This window comes from Caretta caretta, chromosome 1, assembly GCF_965140235.1.
Source record: "Caretta caretta isolate rCarCar2 chromosome 1, rCarCar1.hap1, whole genome shotgun sequence".
NCBI lineage: Eukaryota > Metazoa > Chordata > Testudines > Cheloniidae > Caretta > Caretta caretta.
Window position 1 is genome coordinate 292,821,681 of NC_134206.1, and position 25,561 is coordinate 292,847,241.

The 25,561-nt window shown below is 43.0% G+C and overlaps 1 protein-coding gene across 2 annotated transcripts in view; it reads left to right on the top strand.

The window, feature by feature from the left end:
• Positions 1–25,561, top strand: part of PPM1H (protein phosphatase, Mg2+/Mn2+ dependent 1H) — a 221,094-nt gene that overhangs the window by 117,702 nt on the left and 77,831 nt on the right. For both annotated transcript variants that reach the window (XR_012666478.1, XM_048835931.2), the window contains exons 3-4: positions 4,965–5,309; positions 21,958–22,070. Coding sequence is in view for 1 of the 2 variants with exons in the window: in XM_048835931.2 (XP_048691888.1) it covers positions 4,965–5,309; positions 21,958–22,070 (458 nt within the window). In the remaining variant the exon portion in view is untranslated. The remainder of the gene's footprint in view (positions 1–4,964; positions 5,310–21,957; positions 22,071–25,561) is intronic.

Below are 25,561 nucleotides of genomic sequence, written 5' to 3' on the forward strand. Positions count from 1 at the left end.
CATCATCAGCCTCTGTTGTGTCATCATCAAATATGGCATCCTCTTCTGACCCGTCGAGTGCATTGCTGTTACAGCATTTCCTAAATGATTTTTCTATCATTTCCGAGAGAATGGACACCCACATGTCCTTGATCCATTGGGCGACCAGATTGATTTCGGGCTTCATAAGATTCCCGCCTTTTGTCAACTTCACCATGCCTGAGCACATCCATTCAGACCACGTTTTGCGTAGCCTGTCTTTTAAAGGGTTTGTTCAGGCAGACATCAAGTGGTTGTAGAACTGAAGTTAAGCCTCCAAGTATTACAGCCAAAGTAGTTTTCATATTTTTGGCCACATTTTTCACTTCATCCGTCTTGTGTGCCCTGAACATGTCCCAAATGAGCATAGCAGGTTTCTTGAAAAGTGCTCCTGGTCTCTTATTCCACACTTTTCCCAGCCATTCAATAGTCCCACTTTCATTCATCCATCCATCCCTTTTTGTGTGCACGTACAATGACACCAGCAGAAAATTTCATGTTTTTAGGTAAGGTTTTTCTTTTAAAAATAACAGGAGGGCTTTGATCCATTTGCCAAACACCATAAAACCACTCTAAAATGGATTTTTTCGTGGCCAGTGGTTTTAATTAAAACTGTTTTTTCACTAACACTGGTTACCGTTCTATTGCTCGGGAGATCGAATGTCATTGGTGTTTCGTCCATATTTCCTATTTGTGACAGTTCAAATGCATATTCCTTTCGATATTTTATAATAAACCAGGGGTTGGCAACCTTTCAGAAGTGGTGTGCTGAGTCTTCATTTAGTCACTCTAATTTAAGGTTTAGCGTGCCAGTAATACATTTTAACATTTTTAGAAGGTCTCTTTCTATAAGTCTATAATATATAACTAAACTATTTTTGTATGTAAAGTAAATAAGGTTTTTAAAGTGTTTAAGAAACTTCATTTAAAATTAAATAAAAATGCAGAGGCCCCCAGACTGGTGGCCAGGACCCGGGCAGTGTGTGTGCCACTGAAAATCAGTTCACATGCTGCCTTCAGCACCCATAGGTTGCCTACCCCTGTAATAAACCTTTGGAAAGATTCAATTTTTTTCTTCCAGATCTCTCGGCAGCTTTTGCGCTATCTTTGTTCTCTGACGAAGACAGAGACTATGACGGTTCATGAAGCGAGTACACCAACCCGCTGATGTGACAAACATTGATGGCTTTACTGACTTGTATTTGTCATCTTTCGACATTTGTAGAGCACGCAGACAAATTCCACTTCTAGTGACAACGTACTCATTTTGTCGACATTCAACAACCCAATTATTGAGATCTTTCTCCAGCTCGGGAAATGAAGTGCACCTCGAACATTTTTTCTTGCTTCTTGGCATGTCTTTTAGTGTTTTATTTTTTCGCCATTTTCTTACTTGCTTCTCATTGATACAGAATTCACGAGCAGCGGCGCAATTATTGTTTGCTTCTGCATATTCAACAACTTTAAGTTTGAACGCTGCGTGATAAGCAGACCTTTTTTCTTTTGATTTCACCGTTCATTTTAAATACCAGTATGAAAATAGATTTATTATTGTAGTTATAGATTTTGTAGGATTTTATACAGGAATGTCACCTGCTTTATCACTGTCAAATTATTATTATTCTTTGTTTATTTCAAAGCAGCCCTGTAGATTGGCATGTCTGTGAGGATAACAGGCTATTTCAATTTTATTAGAGATTCCATCAATTCTGCACATTATATTTTTATATTGGCTCAAGTCTTATGAAGTCCATTGGTAGAAATGCATGAAGAGATCAAGTTACTGCTCTTTTAGTGTTCCTTTCAAGCCAATCTAGTCCACTAAACAAAGCCTTTGCAACTTTAAAAGGCTACAGTACTGACATCAATAAATGGGTCAGCAAACTTTGGCTCCCGGCCTGTCAGGATAAGCCACTGGCAGGTTGGGACATTTTGTTTACCTGGAGCATCTGCAGGCATGGAGCCCCTCATTTTGTTTACAAATGACAATGTATTAGATATTCAATTAAATGATTTCATAGAGTTTTTAAAATCATCAAATTGTGGTGTATACCCATTTATAAGCTGACCCCTGCTCTTTGGTGCATCACCTTTTTACCAAAAATATTCAGCTTATGAACGAGTATATACGGTATCTAAGTTTTGTTTTTCATATGGCCTTCTTTGCATCTTGGTGCTCCTTGACTCATTGCTCATTTTGGGTAAAAATTCATCCTGGTGTAGCAAAGCAACACAAATCCTATGGGACTTAAGTTGTGTGTAGACCTTGTGCTACCTTGTTGTGGAGGTGGATTTTTTTGTCCTGTGTGACAGAATGAAGTATATCTCTATCACAACAGTGTCTGTTGCTATAATCACCTTGCCTGTGGGTGTCTGTCCATTTAAATTAAGCCCTGAGTCAGCAAAACACATACACAGGTGCTTAGGTCCTGTTGACTTCAATGAGACTTAATATTAAGCATGTGCTGAGTGGTGATTTTAGGGTGGGATTTTTCAGAAGTGCCAAAATGACTTAGGAGCACAAATTTCTCATTGCTGTATTTTTCTATCATATTCATTTTTAAAAAGAGAAAGATTTGGGAAATGTATATTACTGCCCTGTGACTTGCAGAGAAGGTGCGGGATGTAGCGATATGAAGGTATGTGCCAGATCATGCCCAGCAACATCTTTACCTTACCAAAAGAGAAAAAGAGATTGTAAACTTATAAACCAGGAACCTGATGGAAGCAGCAAAGAAGTGAGATTTGATATGTTTATCTCCACAATGAGAACTGAAAACTTACATTTGAATGAAACAATGCAATGGGGTAGTGTGACACACTTGAGTGATGAAACTCAAGGATGTTCTCATTATTACTGCAATGATCTTCCATTCTGACTTCAATTTAAAAAAATCTTTCACTGTTTCCAGATACCTTTGACAGCCACCATGCTGATTGATACACCAGGGACCTTTAGACCTGAAAGTGTGATCTTAAACTGAGAGCTATAACACACCTATATTCTCTGTGGATTAGCACAGAAGGGCACGCTTAACAGACACAGACCAGTGGGTTACGTACATCTTCTGATTGGAGGAAGCTCATCCCAAGCATATGAGGCCCACTGCAGTACAAATCCTGCATGAGTCCCCACTTATGTGGTGGTTATCATCTTGTCCAGTGCTAGGGATTGAACTAGGGACTTCCAAAACTAGGAGCTAGATTCTCTAAGTCTCAAGCTAAAGAGGCAGGCTTTCAAAACTGAAAGCTGTAACAAACCCATATCCTGTATGGATACAGACTCAGAAGAGGACACCGAACACCCACTGACCAGTGAGATACACACTCAAAAGTGTTTCTGGGAAGTAGAGACCACATGAGTACAGCTATTCAGCAAGATAATTTGGGAAAGCCAGCAGGGGCAGGAGCAGAAGAACATACTTTTACATAAGGAAAAGAGATTTCAGAAAAAACACGCTTAAAAACCTCATGAGCTCCTGCTGTAGATAGAGATGAAGCCAAATACGTAGGCAACATTACCATGTTTGCAGAGATAAGGGAAACCTATCCAGTGCTTTTTATTGTCATTTCAATGACCTTTCACCCTGCTTTTAGTTTAAAACCTACTGGAGCACTTTGTATAGCAAGTTTCTCTTTGCCATTTTAAAACGGCAGTGGTGGGGGATTGGGTGGCTCAGATCATGAAATATGGCAGGGCTTGAAAAATGTATTTACCGGTGTTATCCGTGGAGGCTTCCCTGGAGAGTGAGGGGGCCTAACGCATTGATTTCTACACGTTTCAAGCTTCACTTACAAAACGAAAAGATATTAAGACCCTGAATCCAGCAACGTATTACTCTAATTTAATGCCAGTGTGGCTGCGCTACCATAAAACTGGAGTAATACTGTGGTGAATCAGGCTGTAAGTTTCTAACCCTTATGACTGAGAACTTTACAAATGTGATTAGACACAGTATTGTTGTCTTGAGTCTGCAGACAGTTATTTCCCAGTCCCATTGCTGGTAGTTATCCCCAAGTACAGTGAAGTTGTAAGTGGACTCCACGTAGTTTCCCTATATCTAGTTGACAATGAAGGCTTCAAATGTATCGGGCACCTACTCTTCAGATGCCAATATGAAAGATGGAGCCTTTGGCAGGGCCCAAGGATAGGCCCCTGCTAAGAATCCCTCCTCCTTCCCCGCCTTAGCAGTTGCTCTTAGGCAGGGAATTGAACCTGGGTCTCCCACATGCTAGTCAGTAGCCTGACTCCTGGGCTGTTGGGCATAAGGTGGGGGGCACCACTACCACAGCCGCCGCGTCCTTGGTTTTATGAGTCCAGCCCTTCATTTCCTTTGCTTTTTATTTCTTAAAAGTGGTTTAAAATGCCCATAAATGGAAAAAAATAAAACATTTTGTTTGACCCAAAGCAATTTTTGTTCCAATGTTTCGATTTACCAAAAATTGCAAAAATACTGGCTTCCGTTAGACCACCACGTACAGTGAATTTTTAAAATTATTTTTCTGAACTGCCAGCCAACCAAAAAGTCAGTTATTCACTCCCCTCTAGTTATTACTATTAGAAAGCTCGTTGGGAACCTCACAGTGGATAAATGACCATGTCAAAAGTATCTAGCCTCACTGCAAGTGGCCCATTTGTCATTCAGAAGGGAGAGAAGGCAAAGATAGAGTGGCATGTTTAACTAGCCTCCTATCCCAGAGGTGTCGTACCTCCTGGGCATGTTTGGTGTAGTATGCTGAAAACTGTAAATTTATGAGCCTTTTGGAGGAGGGGGGGAGCCAAGTGACATGACATATTTCTCCTTTCCAGAAAGAAACCTACTCTTTGTATCATGGGACAGTTAGTTGTACCTTATCTACTGTAGCTGACCTGTCAGTGGTGCTAGGGTCACTGATAACTGTGTATGTGGTGATCTTCATTTTCTTTTTCTTTTTCTCGTAAACAGGAAAATGATGGCATCAGCTTGTACTACTGGTCGCTGTTTGACGGCCATGCTGGATCTGGGGCAGCTGTTGTAGCCTCCAAACTGCTTCATCGCCATATTGTGGAGCAGCTGCAGGAGATTGTGGAGATCGTGAAGAACTCTGCAGTCCTTCCCCCAACCTGCCTAGGAGAGGAGCCAGAAAGCATGGTAGCTAACAGCAGAACCCTAACCAGGGCAGCCTCCCTGCGTGGCGGGGTTGGGGCTCCGGGCTCACCCAACTCCCCTCCAACACGCTTCTTTACAGAGAAGAAGATCCAACATGAGAGCCTTGTCACTGGGGCTATTGAAAGCGCATTCAAGGAAATGGTAGGTATATTTCAGTTGACTGCTTTGTTACTCCATTTAATGAGTAATGGGGTTGGGGGAGATGGATTTCTTTTCACTTGTTTGGTCTAGAATTAGGTGTGTATTTACTGGCTCTCAGTCCTAAAGTATCTGAGCACCTCAGAATTTTCATGTGCTTATCCTTGCCATGCCACTGGGAGTGGGGCAGTGCTGTCATCCCCACTTTACAGATGGGGAGCCGTCGCACGAAGAGGCTCCTACCAAAGTTACATAGGAAAAAATAATTAAACCTAGGTCTCCTAAGCCCCAGGCGGCTGCATTAACCACTGGACCATTCTTCCGGTCACATTGTTGTCTAACTTGCTGACGTGGCTTTTAGAAGCTGTTTTTTAAAAAAGGGAGGTGTGTTATGTAGAAAGCTACGTTGCTCCACAATAGTAGATATGAGCTTTCAATGGTGAGATAAATTATTTACACTAGTCTGGATATTTCATAATAGAAAATGATGAAATTTGACCCTGGTGCAGTGGGATGGCCTCTGGCCCTGTATAGGAGGTGTGGAAGAAAGAGCTGCATGGAGGAGGCATCTATACCCCTCATGCCACAGGCAGGGTTTCTGCACCAGCCTTGCATGGGCTCATGTAGGAGGCCATGTTGTGGCAGGTTGCAGGTAGACCAGGGAAAGAGCCCCAGTACCCACCCATCTGGAGGAGCAGTGGCTGCTGTTCTTGCTCATAGGCTAGAATAGGGGCTGCACAGTAGCTCTGTACCCTGGCCCATTGTTTCGGGGGTGGGTCTCACCCCTCCACTCATTTGTGCTTTACTCACATGGATTCTTGGGGTGAAATTCTGGCTCCACTGAAGTCAGTGGCAAAATTTCCATTTGACTTCAGTGGGGCTAGGGATTCACCCTCAATGGATATCCCCTACCGGAGCCTGATTCTGCAAACTCTTGCCACTGTGCATAGTGCTTGCTAGCCTGAGATGGCTCCTAGCAGTTAGGACTATGCCTGATAATAAATGCTTGTGGGATCAGGCACTAGGAAATGACACTATTCCGTGTCTTAAAAAAGCTTCCTCTTTGTGCAGAAAAGTTTAAACTAAGCATTTCCCAGAGATTTTCTTCTCAAGGTGAAGTACAAAGGCAGGACTCAATCATAGTTTTTCCTCATATATGTGAATTAGTACATGCGTCTAATTAGCAGACTACAGCAGTTATTCCAGAAAAGAACTGTTTCATTTCTGCACTCAAGTAATTACAATGATTAGTTCTTTGTGTAGTGCTTTTCTTCCCAAAGAATCAGAAAGCTCTTTGCAAACTACTGTACAACTGAAAATATTCACTATAAAATACGTTGTACATTTTTATTACAAATCTTTTTTTACTATTACATGACACAATGATAGAAGTTGCACAGAATCAAATATATTTAAATTAGTATTATGAAGTATACCCCACAACATCATAATAAATGCACATGGCTTAGTATAGCACTGAGGGCCCTGCCTGAAATTTGGGCCCATTGTGCTAGGGACTGTGCACACAAATCATGGCAATTTCTCTCTCATTGTCACTAGCTGGCATCGTGGTAGGGTTTATTCAAGATGAGCATCTCCTGCCCCATGCCTTTGATCAAATGTTGCAGGCTGGGGACCTTTTATTCCCACTTCTGCTTCTCCTTGTTGTCTCCAGGAATGGCTCTCAGTGGTTACCCCAGTACAATAACAATTCTAACTAAAAAAGGCAGTTTTATTAGGGAAAAAATAGGAGTAAATACAATATATCCAGTCTAAAGTCTGGGTAACATCTTGTGCTTATAATGGGTTTCAGCAAAAGAATAACATTTCTTTCTTTCTCTCTCTCTGTGTGAGAGAGTTATGGAACATCAGCATTTCTAAGGCTGACACACTCCTCCCACCTCTCTAACTCTGTCCTTCTTTATACGCCTGGTGCTCTCTGAAATAAGTGTGAGCCTCCTTGATATCACTGTAGTCATTCTTTATTAGTACCTCATCCATATTTTGGTTTTATGCTAGTCCAACCCTTTTGAGTTAGTTTATTTACATGGGTTCCTTACTAGCACAATGTATCATTGTACCCAATGTTTAACAAAAACCAGCATTCCTAAAGTAGGCAGGCACGCTTCTCGGTTTTCTTTCCTGCAACACAGCACTTCACAGGAACCCTTTGAACCTGGATAAAGTGTTGGGTAGGTACATATAACCCTCTTTGCACATTCCTTCAGGTACTGCCTAACAGAAGGCCTTCAACTCCTCTCTTCCCCTGGAGTGTTGTGTGCCATTACGCCTTTCTGCCCAGCCTCCTTTCAAATGCTAATTAGGTCTTCCCTTTCTTGCCTGAAGTGTCAGACTCAATGTAACTCCCTTTTAGTCATAACTCAGTTAATAATTCCAGTGTCTGTCAAATATGATTTCTTCTGGAGAGTGCTCACTCTAATAGACCCACACACAGTAAACTACATGGCACTCTGTTTATCTTCCATGGAAGGCTGTTACCCTACTTAGATATTTAAACTACTAACCACTCTCCTGTCTGGTTTTTTTTTTTTTTCTAGACTACAATGTTTGGTTATGTTGTAGCTTGTGTTAATTTATTTCCATGTTGTAACCTGGAATCACAAATGTTTATTCCAGGCCACACTCAGTTGGGTGTCCATTGTTAGCATTTACAATTACATTTGTTAACTTGAGTTAATGGAAAATCTGTTACAATACAACCCAAAGCAGTAGTCTGGACAAACCCTGAGTAGTTTATAGGCCATGTCCTGGGGAGCTGGAAGGGTATTTCCAAGTGTTCTTCTATATTAAGATACTCAGATAATTTCATCAAACTCAACTCCATCAAACTCAGCTCGCTGAACTGAACAAAAGGGGGCTTATTTGAAGTTCATCTGTTGGGGGTGTATGCATAGTTTTGTGCATCACAGGTGAGCCATCTACCTCTTCTTTCTTTTTTTGTTTTGAAGAGACTAAAGGAAAAAGCTTCCACTCCACACTCAGCCTTATGTAGAAAAAGTGCCACACAGAGTACACTCCCATCTGAAAAGTATATCCTCACCCCCAGTTATCCTGCTCTCAGGTCATGACTTAGTTTATATCTTTTTGTTTTTGTTGTATTGGGGTGAAACTTAGTTTGTGATACAGTTAAGTGATACAAAGCTGTCTTACTTCTAAAATAACAGATGGGCTGAAGAGGTGGTGTTCAAATCCAGAACCAGGTTTGGATTCAACTTGAGATTCAAAATCAGGACTAAGATGTGTATTCAGTGTAGATGAAGTCTAGTAAACTGTTCTTGTGAAATTTTCAGATCAAAATGGTGCAGATCTTGAGAGATGAGAATGTCCTCGTGTTTCTGCCGTTTTGAATGGTGGAAACACTTGAAAGAATCCATTGTTTAAATAACTGACAAAACAAGAAGAGGGTTGACTTGGTGATGTAAGCATTATATTTCAGAATATCGGGCTTTTTTAGCATCACTTCTGGAGCCACAAGTTCAAATTCCAAGACAGTTACCTCAGCCCTTCATCAAACCTATTAGTTTTACTTAGAGGCTGCTGGTTCTCTTTGGAGATGGGCTGCTCTCTACTGTTGTGCGCACTCTTCAGTAAAGAGCTTTGAATTCGGACCTTGCTGTTGTTGCCTGTCTCTCTCCGGTCAGACAACGAACCATGCCGTCGGGGGTTCGAGTCCTCGACACTTCTGATGTAGATGAAATAAATACCTGTTTCTTTTGAGGTAAACAGACTGAGAAGCCTGGGACCTGTATTGAAACAGGACATTACTTTCTGGATGGCCTGTACAGAGCGACTTGCATCTGCTTGATAACATAAAAAGCAAATGAATCCATATGTGATGTTTACTACCATGTATAATTGGGTCAAGATCAAACTTATTTACAAGCCCTACTTCTCTGAGTCTTACTAATGGATCTCAAGTTGGGGGGGAGAATAGGTATCGCTACTCTGTTTTAAACTTCTACTCAGGATCGAGTTGTTGCACAAAGAGGAAAGATTGCTTGTTCTTTTGAAGGCCATGATTAGCATTGCTTGGCCTTCCCTTTTTTGGAACGTGAGGCACATTGGGTAGGCCATGGCAATGAATTAACAAATACACTTTCAGCAGTCTTATACTTATATCTTATAGTTAGTTGGGGACTGGTCCTGCTTTGAGCAGGGGGTTGGACTAGATGACCTCCTGAGGTCCCTTCCAACCCTGATCTTCTAGGATTCTATACTGTGATCAATCTACACTACAACTCTGACAGTATTAGCTCATGGTTGTCTGGCTTGGGTAAGTGAGTATGTATTCTAACAGCTTTTCCTATAGCACTGTGGTTCAGACAATGCAACCTAAACTGTAAACAGCATCCCTATGATGATTCTTAAAACACTTTTGTCCCATCTATACTACAAACAAAAATCAATTTTTTTATTTTTTAAGTTTTTAAGTTTTGATTACAAAAATAGATGGTATCCCAGGCTCTGGAGGTTTAAACACTTTAAATTGCAAACCCCCCACACAAGAGAAGCATCAGCTGCCTAATATGTCAAAGTGAAAATGCAAGAATACCCAACCCTAGAAAGATCCTTGTCCACCCCTCTCTGCAGCCCTCCCCAAACCCTGAACAAATAAATGGGCTTTGCCGTGTTTCCTGGAGATTAATAGATTAACAGGACTGTTTTGGAGCAAAATGGCAATGAGATCCAGAGCTGAGGAGCCCTAATGGAAAGTGTCTGCCAGAAGCCCCCCTCCCTCTTTTTTAAGCAGAGATAACTTCAGCTTGAGATTCTAATTTCAACAGTAACATTATCTCATGAGGACAGAGGCAGTCGGTCTTTCATGTAGGCAGTCCTAAACCATTTCTGATCATGACTAAAACCAACATGAAACTCCAGCTGGAAACCAATCGTCAGGCAGGCTAGTTCATGAAGCACTGATGACATGTGCTTCTAGAATAATACTCCACTTAACAAGTAGACAGTGGCCTACTGCACCAGCGTTAGTTTCCAATGGGATTTTAGGTACAGCCTCATGGACCATGCAGATGTTAAAGTGGCAAAACATGGAAAATGGTCCATATCCAAGAGACGAGGTCACAACCTTGTGGAATTAAACAGCTTTCTTGCAGAGTGCAGTAATTTTAATCCTCTAAAAGCAAAGAGTGATCTAACACCATGCGGAAGTTGTGAAGTCGGGCAGTAAAAAGCTGATGGATACCTCGTTGAAAGATGCCAGTACAGTCTGACATGTTCTGGTGATGCTTTCCCTAATCTACCACCACCTCCGTATTGTCTGGACTGAACCTTAGCCAGCTTGCCCACATTAGTGTTCCAGCTTCAGCCAGGAACTGGGTCAGGCTTATATGGTGTTAAGTGTACTGAAGGCACTGCGACACATGCTGCATCATAGATCTGTTGAATAAGAGGGGTGAAAAACTGAACACTGCTGTACCTCAAATGAGAGCCCTTTGGGTAGAGCACCAGTTACCCTCTATGGCCACTCCAAGGGAAAAGAACATTCATCTAAGAGAAGCTCCATCTATTTCACACTAGGTGGCACAAGCAAGCCAAGCAACATATCCTGGTTGATGGCATCAATGGCAGCTGATCAGCATAATATGAGCTTCGATAGCTGATCTTCATCCACTGTCAGGAAGGGATCATCCAGTGTAACCAATACAGTGTGTGCCAAACCCAGTCTCTATTTGGCTTGACAAGGATCAAGGATAACTGAGATGCTCTGAGTGTTGTCTCACCAGAACCTTCTCAGCAATCTGTCTGAAGAATGGAAGGTGGAACAGTGGCCAGACAAGCCTATGCTGTCAACCTCAAATGGTTGATCAGACATCTGGTTGATCAGAGGCTGCAGAATGCTTTCTTAAAAGCAGTTGGCTGCCAGCTCTCTGTAAGGGCAGTGGTGGCAATCTTTTACCACAGATGTTTCCCCACTGCCCTTCACCAGCCAGGAAGAACATAGATCCAATTCTTGGACTGGAGCATAAAGTTCTCCCAACACCTGAGCATCTCAGGAAGTGGCACTGGGTGAAATTCAGGCAGAGACGACTTGAGATTTACCCACTATAAGATTGCTTGGCTTGCTGTGAGGTGGTTGCAAAAATTCACTGAAAGGTTCACCTTGTCACCATTGGAAATGAAAGTTATTGAGATGTGCAAGTTTTCACAGAAGTCAGTTACTGTAAATAGAGGATTTGGAAAGTCTCATGCCCCAGGGGCTTTACCCAAAGTGATTCCCTCTATGGTGCTTCAGAGATACTGACCAGTTGAGAATTCTATACTCTGTCTGTCATGGCAACATACATACTGGACAAAGATTTTTCCAAGTAGTATGCAGAGAGTTAACTATCAGACATGTTCATCAAATTAATGGGAGCTACACAGCAAAATCTCCAGATACCATAGGGAAAATTTACTTCCACTATGAGAGGAAATCAAATTGGTAACAGTGGCTTAATTTTCCGTAAAAAGAAAAGGAGTACTTGTGGCACCTTAGAGATTAACAAATTTATTTGAGCATAAGCTTTCGTGAGCAACAGCTCTCTTCATCGGATGCATTCAGTGGAAAATACAGCGGGGAGATTTATATACACAGAGAACATGAAACAATGGGTGTTACCATACACACTGTAATGAGAGTGATCAGGTAAGGTAAGCTATTACCAGCAGGACAGCGGGGGGGGGGAGTGGTAACGGGGGACGACACCTTTTGTAGTGATAATCAAGGTGGGTCATTTCCAGCAGTTGACAAGAACGTCTGAGGAACAGCAGGGGGAAAAAATAAGCACGTGGAAATAGTTTTACTTTGTGTAATGACCCATCCACTCCCAGTCTTTATTCAAGCCTAAGTTAATTGTATCCAGTTTGCAAATTAATTCCAATTCAGCAGTTTCCTGTTGGAGTCTGTTTTTGAAGTTTTTTTGTTGAAGAATTGCCACTTTTAGGTCTGTAATCGAGTGACCAAAGAGACTGAAGTGTTCTCCGACTGGTTTTTGAATGTTATAATTCTTGACGTCTGATTTGTGTCCATTTATTCTTTTACGTAGAGACTGTCCAGTTTGGCCAATGTACATGGCAGAGGGGCATTGCTGGCACATGATGTTATATATCACATTGGTAGATGTGCAGGTGAACTGTGGAACCACCTGATCAACATCCTCTACAGCAAACAGGGAAAGATTAAAAATGAGCTCTCAAAACTGGATATTCTCATAAAAAACCAACCTTCCGCACAAACTTCCTCGTGGCTGGACTTTACAAAAACTAGACAAGCCATTTACAACACACACTTTGCTTCTCTACAAAAGAAAAAAGACACTAATCTATCTAAACTACTACATGCCACAAGGGGCCACAACAGTGGTTCCCTTAACCCATCCAGCAATATTGTTAATCTATCCAGCTATACTCTTAGGACAGATTCTTCTTCTGGGCTATCTCAGGGTCTCTCCTTCTGCCCCTCAACCCCCACGAACATGATACAGTTCTGTGGTGACCAAGAATCCTATTTTTGACGTCTCCGACTCAAGGAATATTTCCAACACGCCTCTGAACAACATACTAACCCACAGAGACCTTCCTGCCAACACTACAAAAAGAAGGATTCTGGGTGGACTCCACTTGAAGGTCAAAACAACAGACTGGACTTCTACACAGAGTGCTTCCGTCGACATGCACGTGCTGAAATTGTGGAAAAGCAGCATCACTTGCCCCATAACCTCAGCCGTGCAGAACACAATGCCATCCACCCCTCAGAAACAACTCTGACATCATAATCAAAAAGGCTGACAAAGGAGGTGCTGTCGTTATGCATAGGTGGAAAGATGAACAAGAGGCTGCTAGGCAGCTCTCCAACACCACTTTCTACAAGCCATTACCCTCTGATCCCACTGAGGGTTACCAAAAGAAACTACACCATTTGCTCAAGAAACTCCCTGAAAAAGCACAAGAATAAATCCGCAAAGACACACTCTTGGAACCCCGACCAGGGATATTCTATCTGCTACCCAAGATCCATAAACCTGGAAATCCTGGGTGCCCCATTATCTCAGGCATTGGCACCCTGACAGCAGGATTATCTGGCTATGTAGACTCCCTCCTCAGGCCCTACGCTACCAGCATTCCCAGCTATCTTCCAGACACCACTGACTTCCTGAGGAAACGACAATCCATTGGTGATCTTCCTGATAACACCATCCTAGCCACTATGGATGTAGAAGCCCTCTACACCAACATTCCACACAAAGATGGACTACAAGCCATCAGGAACAGTATCTCTGATAATGTCACGGCAAACCTGGTGGCTGAACTTTGTGACTTTGTCCTCACCCATAACTATTTCACATTTGGGGACAATATATACCTTCAAATCAGCGGCACTACCATGGGTACCCGCATGGCCCCACAGTATGCCAACATTTTTATGGCTGACTTAGAACAATGCTTCCTCAGCTCTTGTCCCCTAATGCCCCTACTCTACTTGCGCTACACTGATGACATCTTCATCATCTGGACGCATAGAAAAGAAGCCCTTGAGGAATTCCACCATGATTTTAACAATTTCCATCCCACCATCAACCTCAGCCTGGACTAGTCCACACAAGAGATCCACTTCCTGGACACTACAGTGCTAATAAACGATGGTCACATAAACACCACCCTATACCGGAAACCTACTGACCGCTATGCTTACCTACATGCCTCCAGCTTTCATCCAGACCACACCACACGATCCATTGTCTACAGGCAAGCTCTACGATACAACCACGTTTGCTCCAACCCCTCAGACAGAGACAAACACCTACAAGATCTCTATCAAGCATTCTTACAACTACAATACCCATCTCCTGAAGTGAAGCAAGAGATTGACAGAGCTAGAAGAGTACCCAGAAGTTACCTACTACAGGACAAGCCCAACAAAGGAAATAACAGAACGCCACTAGCCATCACCTTCAGCCCCCAACTAAAACCTCTCCAACGCATCATCAAGGATTTACAGCCTATCCTGAAGGACGACCCATCACTCTCACAAATCTTGGGAGACAGGCCAGTCCTTTCCTACAGACAGCCCCCCAACCTGAAGCAAATATTCACCAGCAGCCACATACCACACAACAGACCCACTAACCCAGGAACCTATCCTTGCAACAAAGCCCATTGACAGCTCTGTCCACATATCTATTCAGGGGACACCATCATAGGGCCTAATCACATCAGCCACATTATCAGAGGCTCGTTCACCTGCAAATCTACCAATGTAATATATGCCATCATGTGCCAGCAGTGCCCCTCTGCCATGTACATTGGCCAAACTGGACAGTCTCTACGTAAAAGAATAAATGGACACAAATCAGACGTCAAGAATTATAACATTCAAAAACCAGTCGGAGAACACTTCAATCTCTTTGGTCACTCGATTACAGATCTAAAAGTGGCAATTCTTCAACAAAAAAAACTTCAAAAACATACTCCAACGAGAGACTGCTGAATTGGAATTTAATTTGCAAATTGGATACAATTAACTTAGGCTTGAATAAAGACTGGGAGTGGATGGGTCATTACACAAAGTAAAACTATTTCCCCATGTTTATTCCCCCCTGCCTCTGTTCCTCAGACGTTCTTGTCAACTGCTGGAAATGGCCCACCTTGATTATCACTACAAAAGGTTTCTCCCCCCGCTGTCCTGTTCGTAATAGCTCACCTTATCTGATCACTCTCATTACAGTGTGTATGGTAACACCCATTGTTTCATGTTCTCTGTGTATATAAATCTCCCCACTGTATTTTCCACTGAATGCATCCGATGAAGTGAGCTGTAGCTCACGAAAGCTTATGCTCAAATAAATTTGTTAGTCTCTAAGGTGCCACAAGTACTCCTTTTCTTTTTGCGGATACAGGCTAACACGGCTGCTACTCTGAAACCGTAATTTTCCTTGCATACATTGTTGCAGTGCAGGAAAGCCCTTTCTTTCATAACATAGAAATGCCTTATGTAGCAATGTGGGCACAATTTGAGGTCACATTTCATTTAACAGAGCATGGTGACTTTGGCACATCTCAGTAGTAAAACTTTGCGCTCTCAACAGAAGTTGTCCCTGCATCTACAGATGGCTACATGAGTCACTGTCAAGACTGGAAGAAAAAAAGATGGTCATTTTTTCAATGCATCTGTTTGCAGAATTAGTGGTGTTATGAAAGTGCAGGCCATACTTACACATTGGGGGACTCTATCCTGGGAAGCCATGACTCCAAAAAAGATTTGGAGGGTCATGGCGGATAATCAGCTGACATGAGCTCCCTTTGTGATGCTGTAGCCAAAAAAGCTAATGCAATCTTTGTTATGTATAAACAGGAGTATCAAGTAAGAATAAGTAGGGTAATATAAACTCCCATATTTGGCACTGGTGCAACCATTGTGTGAAATACTGTGTCCAGTTCTGGTGCCCACAATTCAGGAAGGAATGTTGATGATAAATTGGAGAAGGTCCAGAGAAGAATCACGAGAATGATAAAAGGATTAGAAAACATGCCTTACAGTGATAAACTCAAGGAGCTCACTCTATTTAGCTTAACAAAGAAAAGGTTATGGGGTTACTTCATCGCTGTCGATAAGTATCTACCAGGGGAACAAATATTTGATAACAGGCTCTTCAGTCTAGCAGAGAAAGGTATAACAATCCAGTGTCTGGAAGCGAAACAAATTCAGATGGGAAAGAAGGTGTACTTTTTTAACAGTGGAGATAATTAAACTCTTGGAACAATTTACCAACAGTTGTAGTAGATTCTCCATCCCTGGCATTGGCTATTTTTCTGAGAGAGATTCTCAAACAGGAATTAATTCGGGGAAGTTCTATGGCCTGTTATGCAGGAGGTCAGTCTAGAGTGGTCCCTTCTGTTTTTGGAGCCTAAACTATTAAGGGCCAGATTCTCAGTCCTGGTCAGTGCAAAGCAGCTTACATAGACCTAACTCTGAGTGCCTACACTAAAATGTCATTCCCACCGATGTGACTTGCACGCTGCGCCCACTAAATAACTCCAGCTCTGTGAGAGGCGTAGTGCTTATGTTGGTGTAATTAGGTCAATGCAGTGTCAGTGTAGACACTGCATTACATACATTGACTTTAGTGGCTTCCAGGAGGTGTCCTCAAACTCCTCAGTATGACCACTCTGGTCACTGTTTTGAACTCCGCTGCCCAGCAGCCAGGTACACTTCCCTCCCCTTTAAACTCCTGTGAATTTTTGAAATTTCTTTCCTGGTTGCTCGGCGTGGAGAGGTCATCTAGCAACTGCTCAGCTGACCATGCTGGCTACACGCTGCAGACGCGCTTCTGCCTGGAGTACACAGGAGGTGGTGGATCTGTGGGGAGAAGAGGCTATGCAGGCACAGATCTAATCCAGCTGTGAAACATCATTATTTACAAGCTGATCACTCGGGGCATGGAGGAGAAGGGCTATAAGAGGGACCCACAGCAATGCCGTGTGAAAGCCAAGGAGCTGCGACAGGTGTACCAGAAAGCCAGGGAGGCGAACAGGCATTCTGTGCAGAGCCACAGACCTGCCACTTTTACAAAAATCTGCAGGCCATCCTTGGTGGAGACATTACCACCACCCCCAAGAGCACCATGGGTACTTCAGGAAGCCCAAGTCACAGGCCCCAGCTGTGAACAGTGAGGAGGAGTAGGAGTATGGAGGACAGGGGATCCAGTGGCACGTCAAGCCAGGAGCTTCTTTTTGACTCCTGGACAGTCCGGACAGTCCCTACAGTCCAGCACAGGTGAGCCTGATACAAGGAAAGGAACCTCTGGTAAATATACTATTTGCTTTGATATTGCAGGGACACATCCATTCATTTACTTTTTTTTTTTTTTTAAACTTATGCTGGAAGAGATAGTGAAATCAACAGTAGAGTGAGAAGCAGATAGCAGCTCTACTTCCTCTCTACAGTTAGGCAGAGGGGGTACTGCAGAATAGTTTGTTTGTGTGCACCGGGATGTCCCATGAATCCTTCATAGAGATCTCAAGGAAATTTTTGTGAAGGCAGTCTGCAATCCTCTGCCAAAGATTTCTGGGGAGGGCTGCCTTATTTCTCCTGCCATGGTAGGACACTTTCCCACACCACTCAACAATTATTTCAGTAGGCACCATTGCAGCATGCAGGCTAGCAGCATATGGCCACGATCTGCAGCTGGATGCCTGCAGGAGCTGTTCCCTTTCAGTGGAAGTTCAGCTAAAATCCCCACCACCTGTGGAAAACAGTGCAAGTATTCAGCTCAGTTGTCCTATACACATATACTCATGCCCATGAACTATCCCTGCCCCTTATTTTCCCAACTTACCCCCTCCCTCCTGGGCTGTACTCACCATCACTGGGACTGCCACTCTGCTTCATGAATCCCAGAAAGAAGTGAGAATGTTGTGTTTGCAACTTGTGTGGATAAAAGGGAGTGAGTTCAGTATACCAAGTTTCAATTTATCTTGTGAATACACTCACAATAGTACCTCTGTGCATGGTATCTTTTGCAGCTGGAAATGTGGTCTTGCAGATCTCTGCATCTGCACCAGCAGAGCAGTGCAGCCAGATGAGGAGGAGAAGGAAGAGGATGCAGGACGGCATGTTCCAAGAGATCCTGCAAGCCTCTGCTGCTTTGGATACCCTTGTGGACAGCATGGACAGGGACTGAGTGGAAAAGAGAGCAGAGAGGGACATGAAGCAGCAGATGCTAGCACTTTTCAAGCAGCAAACAGAACATGCTGTAGACTCTTGAGGACCTTCAGATTCAACAGTTCCATGCTCGCCTCCCTCTGCAGCCCACAGAGAACTGCATTCCATGCGGCGTCCGAGGCCCCTGCACTATGCCTACTACTCCACCCTGGGGGAGAGTGCAGGCAATCACAGCAGCACGTGCACTGACCTGTGAGAGACATGGTTGGTGTACGTGTTTGTGAAATGGAAATGACTGTTCTTTCTCCTTTAATAGTTCTTTCCCCTGTATTTATAAAGTTTAATTCAATTATAAACGTGTCTGTTTGCATGGGTTTATAATAAGTCTATTTATGGAAACTTAATTCATCTTTGTTCATTTACAGCGTATGCTGGTTGGGGCTGACATCATTCACAGTTAATAGTAATAGGTGCATATGCAATGTTATATTGCTGCACACACGGCACTCATTACAAATCAAGGTTCATACTGGGGTGCCAAAAAGCAATGCAAGGCAGAGCATGTTAAAACAGCACACATTACTAGTCTAGTTGGCAGCCGGTATCAAGTGGAGTGCCCCAAGGGTCGGTCCTGGGGCCGGTTTTGTTCAATATCTTCATAAATGATCTGGAGGATGGTGTGGATTGCACTCTCAGAAAATTTGCGGATGATACTAAACTGGGAGGAGTGGTAGATACGCTGGAGGGGAGGGATAGGATACAGAAGGACCTAGACAAATTGGAGGATTGGGCCAAAAGAAATCTGATGAGGTTCAATAAGGATAAGTGCAGGGTCCTGCACTTAGGACGGAAGAACCCAATGCACAGCTACAGACTAGGGACCGAATGGCTCGGCAGCAGTTCTGCGGAAAAGGACCTAGGGGTGACAGTGGACGAGAAGCTGGATATGAGTCAGCAGTGTGCCCTTGTTGCCAAGAAGGCCAATGGCATTTTGGGATGTATAAGTAGGGGCATAGCGAGCAGATCGAGGGACGTGATCGTTCCCCTCTATTCGACATTGGTGAGGCCTCATCTGGAGTACTGTGTCCAGTTTTGGGCCCCACACTTCAAGAAGGATGTGGATAAATTGGAGAGAGTCCAGCGAAGGGCAACAAAAATGATTAGGGGTCTGGAACACACGAGTTATGAGGAGAGGCTGAGGGAGCTGGGATTGTTTAGCCTGCAGAAGAGAAGAATGAGGGGGGATTTGATAGCTGCTTTCAACTACCTGAAAGGGGGTTCCAAAGAGGATGTCTCTAGACTGTTCTCAATGGTAGCAGATGACAGAACGAGGAGTAATGGTCTCAAGTTGCAGTGGGGGAGGTTTAGATTGGATATTAGGAAAAACTTTTTCACTAAGAGGGTGGTGAAACACTGGAATGCGTTACCTAGGGAGGTGGTAGAATCTCCTTCCTTAGAGGTTTTTAAGGTCAGGCTTGACAAAGCCCTGGCTGGGATGATTTAACTGGGATTTGGTCCTGCTTCGAGCAGGGGGTTGGACTAGATGACCTTCTGGGGTCCCTTCCAACCCTTATATTCTATGATTCTACTGTGGCTCAGTATTAAAGTGGTATTTCCAAGCCTCCATGAGCCATATAGCTCCACGTTGAGCTCTTCTTAAAGCTCTGGTATCTGGCTGCTCAAAATCAGCAGACAGCTGCTTCACTAGGCTGGAAACTTCTCTCCCTTTGCTTCACAAATATTATGAAAGACACAGCAGCCAGCTATAACCATTGGGATATTTTTTCACTGAAGTCTAATCTCATGAGTAGACCGTGCCAGCGGCCTTTCAAACAGCCCAAGGCACATTCAGCTGTCATTCTGCACCTACTGAGCCTGTAGTTGAAGCGCTCGTGAGCTTCGTGAGCCACAGGAGTAAGGGATCACTATTAGCATTTCAACATCCACAGTGATAGGCCTCTGGTCTGGAAAGAAAGTCCCCGCTTGCAACTTTCTGAACAGGCCTGTGTTCTTAAAGATGCGTGTGTCCTGCACCTCCCCTGACCAGCCCACGTTGATGTTGGTAAAAAGTCCCCAGTGATCCACCCGTGCTTCCAGTACCACACAAAAGTAGCCCTTTCTGTTGGTGTACTCTGTGGCAAGGTGGTCTGGTGCCAAAATAGGGATGTGTGTGCCATCTATTGCCCCACCACAGTTCGGGAACCCCATTACTGCAAAATGATCCACTATGTCCTGCACGTTGCCCAGAGTGTCAGTCCTCTGTAGCAAGATGTGATTAATGGCCCTGGATGCTTGCATCACAGCAACCCTCCTGGTGTTTTTCCCAACTCCAGTTGATTCCTGACTGATTGGTAGCAATCTGGCATTACAAACTTCCCCACAGTGATCGCCATCTCGTTCTCCACTGTCAGTGCAGCTCTTGTTATGGTGTCACTGACCCGGAGGGCAGGCGAAAGCTCTGCGCGCAGATCCGGAAACGTGGCCTTGCACATCCCAACAGTTCTGCAGCCACCGCTTGTCATCACAAACCTGCATGACAATGTGGTCCCACCAGTTAGTGCTTGTTTCTTGGGCCCAGAACCAGTGCTCCACCATCTTAAGCTGCTCTGTGAACACAGCCAACAACCTTGAATTATTTCTTCCTGTGTCCCACAGCAATCTAGCCTCTAAGGAATTGTCATGTCCCCCAAGGCTCCTCTGCTGACACTGCAAATACTGCAGGATCAGACATCCCTTACTTGCAACACTCATCACAGTAGTACAGAGCTGTGCAGGATCCATGCTTCTCCTCACTCAGATGGCATGCACACAGGTTTTCGGGGCTTTAGAAAAGAGACGGGAAACATTATGAGATAGAGAAAACTGTATTATGGACTGTTGAAATCATGTTTCCAGGCACCCCTGTGCAACTTGTTTGCCCCCATGAGGCATTGCAAACCCTTCCCAAAACACCCTGCACTAGATGGTGGCAGGTTGCACAGTGAGATAGCTATGCACAGGTGCACTGCTCTTGGCACTTATATCGGTGCAGGTAGTGAGGACGTGCACTGCTGACACGAACATAATGTGGACACACAAAAATGATTTAATTACTGTGGTGTCTGCACATGGACATAACTTATGTCAACATAATTTTGTAGTGTAGACACTCTCTGAAAAATCAGGCTCATTGTAGTAATCCCTCTTTTGCATCATAACAAATACTTTTGAAGTCATCGTATCTAAACAAAATAAAACATAAATGCCAACATCCTTACAGACCCAAAGCATGTGCATGACAAACTGAAAGTGAGTAAGGGAAACAGACATTGATTTCAGATTTTAAAAGGATCATTATAAAAAGTCAGGGAATAAAACCATTTTAATGTACTTGGAAATGCCTTGAAAATCCACTTTAATATATGAGTTAAAATTATTTTGATGGTGAAAAATTTCTGCTTCCTTTGCAGTACTGTAAAGCTTGCTAAAAATGCAAAAATCCATGGGGGGTGGGGGGATATCAACTTGAAACTTTTCTATGGCAAAGTGATATAAAATAGGCATTTTTAGCATATGTATGTGTGTATGTCTCTGACAAAAGACTGTGTAAGATTTGATTTCTTTTGGGTTTTTTTCCTCAACATTGATTTGTAGGCAGTAACAGAAATTGTGACTGTAACAGGAACCAGAGTGTCATTCAAATATTAGTCAGAGGATGGCCTCCTTGGGTAGCACTACACTTCATTCTGCTGTGCCTTGCACGATATTAACCAGGTTACTTTATCCATGGAACAAATGGGATTGGGCCCTATATTCATTGCTCTTCGATGTTCCATTTGTTTTCCTGAACATACAGTTGTGGCAGCAACAAGTAAACAAACTCAACAGGACTTTTGGTTTAGGAATATGAATATGTAAGGTTTTTATGAAAATCTTCTCTTCCTAAATGCCAGTTGCAGAGCTATTTTATAAACTCTCTTCTGTCTTCCTTAGGATTTACAAATAGAGCGAGAGAGGACTGTTTACAGTATATCTGGTGGCTGCACAGCCCTTGTTGTTGTGTATATGCTGGGGAAGCTCTACGTGGCAAATGCTGGCGACAGTAGGTAAGCAAAGCGGATCTCTAGGGGTTTTTTGCCTAAAAATAATCATTTCCTTTGCAACAGGCAGTTAGCAAAGTAGCTCAGTGGGGCCCTGATCCTTGATTAGAATGCATCTCAATTCAAATAGTAGTAATATACCTTACTGTTTATATTGAACAGTTGCAATAAGTATTTAATAGAAACTAAAACTAATATAAGCCCGCTAGTCAGAGAAGAGTGATGTTTAGAGAAGTTCAATTTTCTGCTGTTCTTATTAACAGTCTCTAAATGACTCAATGACTCTTCTGCAGTATGAAATCAAAAATCATTTACTGTGTGTTCTAGTGAAAGTTTTGTATTAACCACTGTTTGAAATGGTTTCGTATTTCTGTTTGAGAATTGAAAGAACTGTTTGAACTAGAAGTTGCTATTGTCCCCCAGCCTAGGCTTGGAAGATCTCCTAGCTAATCCTTGATGGGTTCAGAGCCAGTCAATTACGACAGATTTGGTTAGTGCTTTTGTAACTGGGCATATGAACAGGAGAGGCTAGAATTAAATAAATCAATCCTGATTCAGATATTCACCTACCCCTCAGACTGAAACTTGATGGACTCCTCGGAAGTTCAGGTCATTTAGCTAACCTCTTTTATTTAATAATAATGATAATTATTATAAAATGTTGGCCACTGGAAATATCCCAGAGAAAAAGCTGTTTTTCCAGTCTTCTGAGTAAGTCAAAACCAATAGCATACTGGAATGCTCTCTCTTTCCTCCCCACACGACCCCTAGAGAGAGAGAGAGAGACTGTTCTTGTAGGTTTCAGGTCTTTTTGCTGTTTGTGCGGCAGCCCTGTCATATTGGGAAAGAACAAGCTGAGAAAAGTAGGAAGGAGAAGAAGGCTATTCTCTGGGTGGTATGGGGCAAGACTTCATAGGCCTGAAAAGGGGAGTAGACAGCCCTAATTTTAGACAGAAAGCCATTAAAAGAAGAAAAATATATATGTAGACTTCTGTGTGTGCACATGCATGCTTGTGAGTATATATTTTTCACAGTTTCATTATGTATATGCACCTATTAACAAAGATAGTGAGAGAACAGCTGTAGTGCTGCTCAGAAGCCTTAGATTTTTAAGGAGGCAGCAGGCCCAGAAATCTCACAGCTAGCAAGAGTAATCTCTTGTGCACACTGTCCCAGTTCTCTGCATGCCAGTGCTATGATTCTTCTTGATGTTTGTAGACACACAAATTGAATTAGAAACAAGGTATTGCATGCTTTTCTTTTGAATTACTCATTAATTTAATGTTGATAAAAGACACTAAAATGTGAAGCTCAAATCCCCCTTGGACACACAGCAATCAAGTCAAGGTGAAGGTGCACCAGGGTAAAAGTAAGCCGGTATGGGCCAGCACAGCGTACCGGTAAAATGTGGCCGCCGTACCCAGTTGACTTGAAAGCGCTGCTACGGCAGTGCTTTAATGTCGCTGCCCCTTTTGCACCCCGCCCCCTGTTGGCTGTCCTGCTTAAAGCGCTGCTGCAGTTTTAATATTGTTGCCCCTTTTGCCAATGGGGGCGGGGGGGTCAAAAGGAGCAGCTGCCCTGGGGCCAGCAATTTAAAAGGGCCCGGGGCTCTTCAAATCGCCGCTGGAGCCTTGGGCAGCGTAGGCCAGGCAGTGTGGATGGGCTGGTGGGGGATGCTGACCCCAGCCCCGCCCTTTCTGCCTGACGCCCTGCCCCTTGCCTTACCAAGTGGGGGGGTCAGTGTTAACGAGGCCAATTCAATTAGGGTGGATGTGGCCCATTCCCAACAAGTTTACAAGAAGGGGTCCTTCTAATTGAATAGCAAGGCAACTCCCATCTTTTCATGTGCTGTATATTTATACCTGCTTACTGTATTCTATACTCCATGCATCTGATGAAGTGGGTTATAGCCCACGAAAGCTTATGCCCAAATAAATTTGTTAGTCTCTAAGGTGCCACAAGGACTCCTCACTGTTTATACGTACCAAGATCTAATTTGAACAGACTCTCTTGTCCTGAAATAGACATAGACTTGAAATTCAGTGCAATTTCGAAACAGCAGGGGTTTACAAAGGTGGGTTTTAAAAGGCTTTCTGGTATCCTAGAAACAAGGTATATGAAGGAAACTGTTACTATCACAATGAGAATAAGGAAAGACTGCGTGAGACTTGAATAATAATGGGTTGTGCAGTGCTAACTACACCTCAGAGTTATGTCTGTGGTATTCAGTTTAACCACTAAAGCTTCTCAAATCTAATCATTTCATGCCATGTACCCTGGCACTGTTGTATAGAGCTGTCCTTTTGTAGTTGATATGTAATTACATCATGAAAAGACTTTAATTACCATATTACTAAATTACCAGCAGGCAGTCCTCTGGTACAGTCACTTCTGCATGGACTACTAGGCTTACCCAAGCTGAGCGTTTTCAGTTGGGGGTGGAAGGGAGGAAACCTGTGCTAATTCTAGGTTTTGTGATGTACTCTTACAGAGCATGATGTTGCGGCCTTAGCAGATAATGCTAATATCAATGATATAATTAAATTTTTTGCTAACCAAGGAGTCACAGTTCTATAGTAACTACACATGATATCCGCATCCCACTAAAAATGAGGTGACATCTTCACAGTCTGATAAACTACTGAGAGAGCCACTTCCACTCTCTAATTGGTGGGCCTGGTCATTCTTAGATTCTGTCATAAATATACCTTCTTGTACAGTGAGAATCTATATCTGAATCTTGGCCAAAGATTTTTAATGTGTGTGTCTCTCTCTCTAAGCTAAACATCAGCCCTCTTGGCACACTGTCTCCTCCATGGGGGAAGGGAAAATGAAAAGAGTCTTTCAGTGCTTTCCTTTTAAAGGTACAGGTCCCAAGGTCAAGCCATTTATTTGGTTCCCTTCAAACACTGTGTGAAATGAGTGCTGGCAGGAAGGATATTCAGCAACGTTCATGCAAGGTTATCTGGGTTGCTGACTGCAGGACTATTGATCTTGTATTCAATAAATAAAGTTTCCAATTTATATTGGTCTCAGTCTATTACATTGCACTTTGCATACCAGTGTGACATACACATTCTATAGTCATCAGGCTAGAGTATCTGAAGAGTTGCTTTGTAAAAGACAGTAAATGTTCACTGCTCACTTAATTCAAATAGAATTATTCAATTGTGTATTGTTAGAGTAACTTCTAATTTAAAAAAAAATAGTAAGTCTTGTTAAATTTGTTTTGTCTTAGCGTTGGTAGGCTTTTTGTTGTTGTTGCTGGGTTTGTTTGTTTTTTAAGTCAGTCAGTAGTTTAGCACACATAATAGAGGGCTAGTAAACCAGGAAATGGACAAATGTTCTTTGCTGATTACTAGCCAAGTACAGTGCAGGCTGACTCGGTGTAACAGTTGCCTAGTGTCATTCCGGTGACTCTTATGTGATATGAAGAGATTTAGCCCTCTTTGCCACAAAAGTTCCTTTAGTTTTCATGGTGGCCCCAGCATGGATCT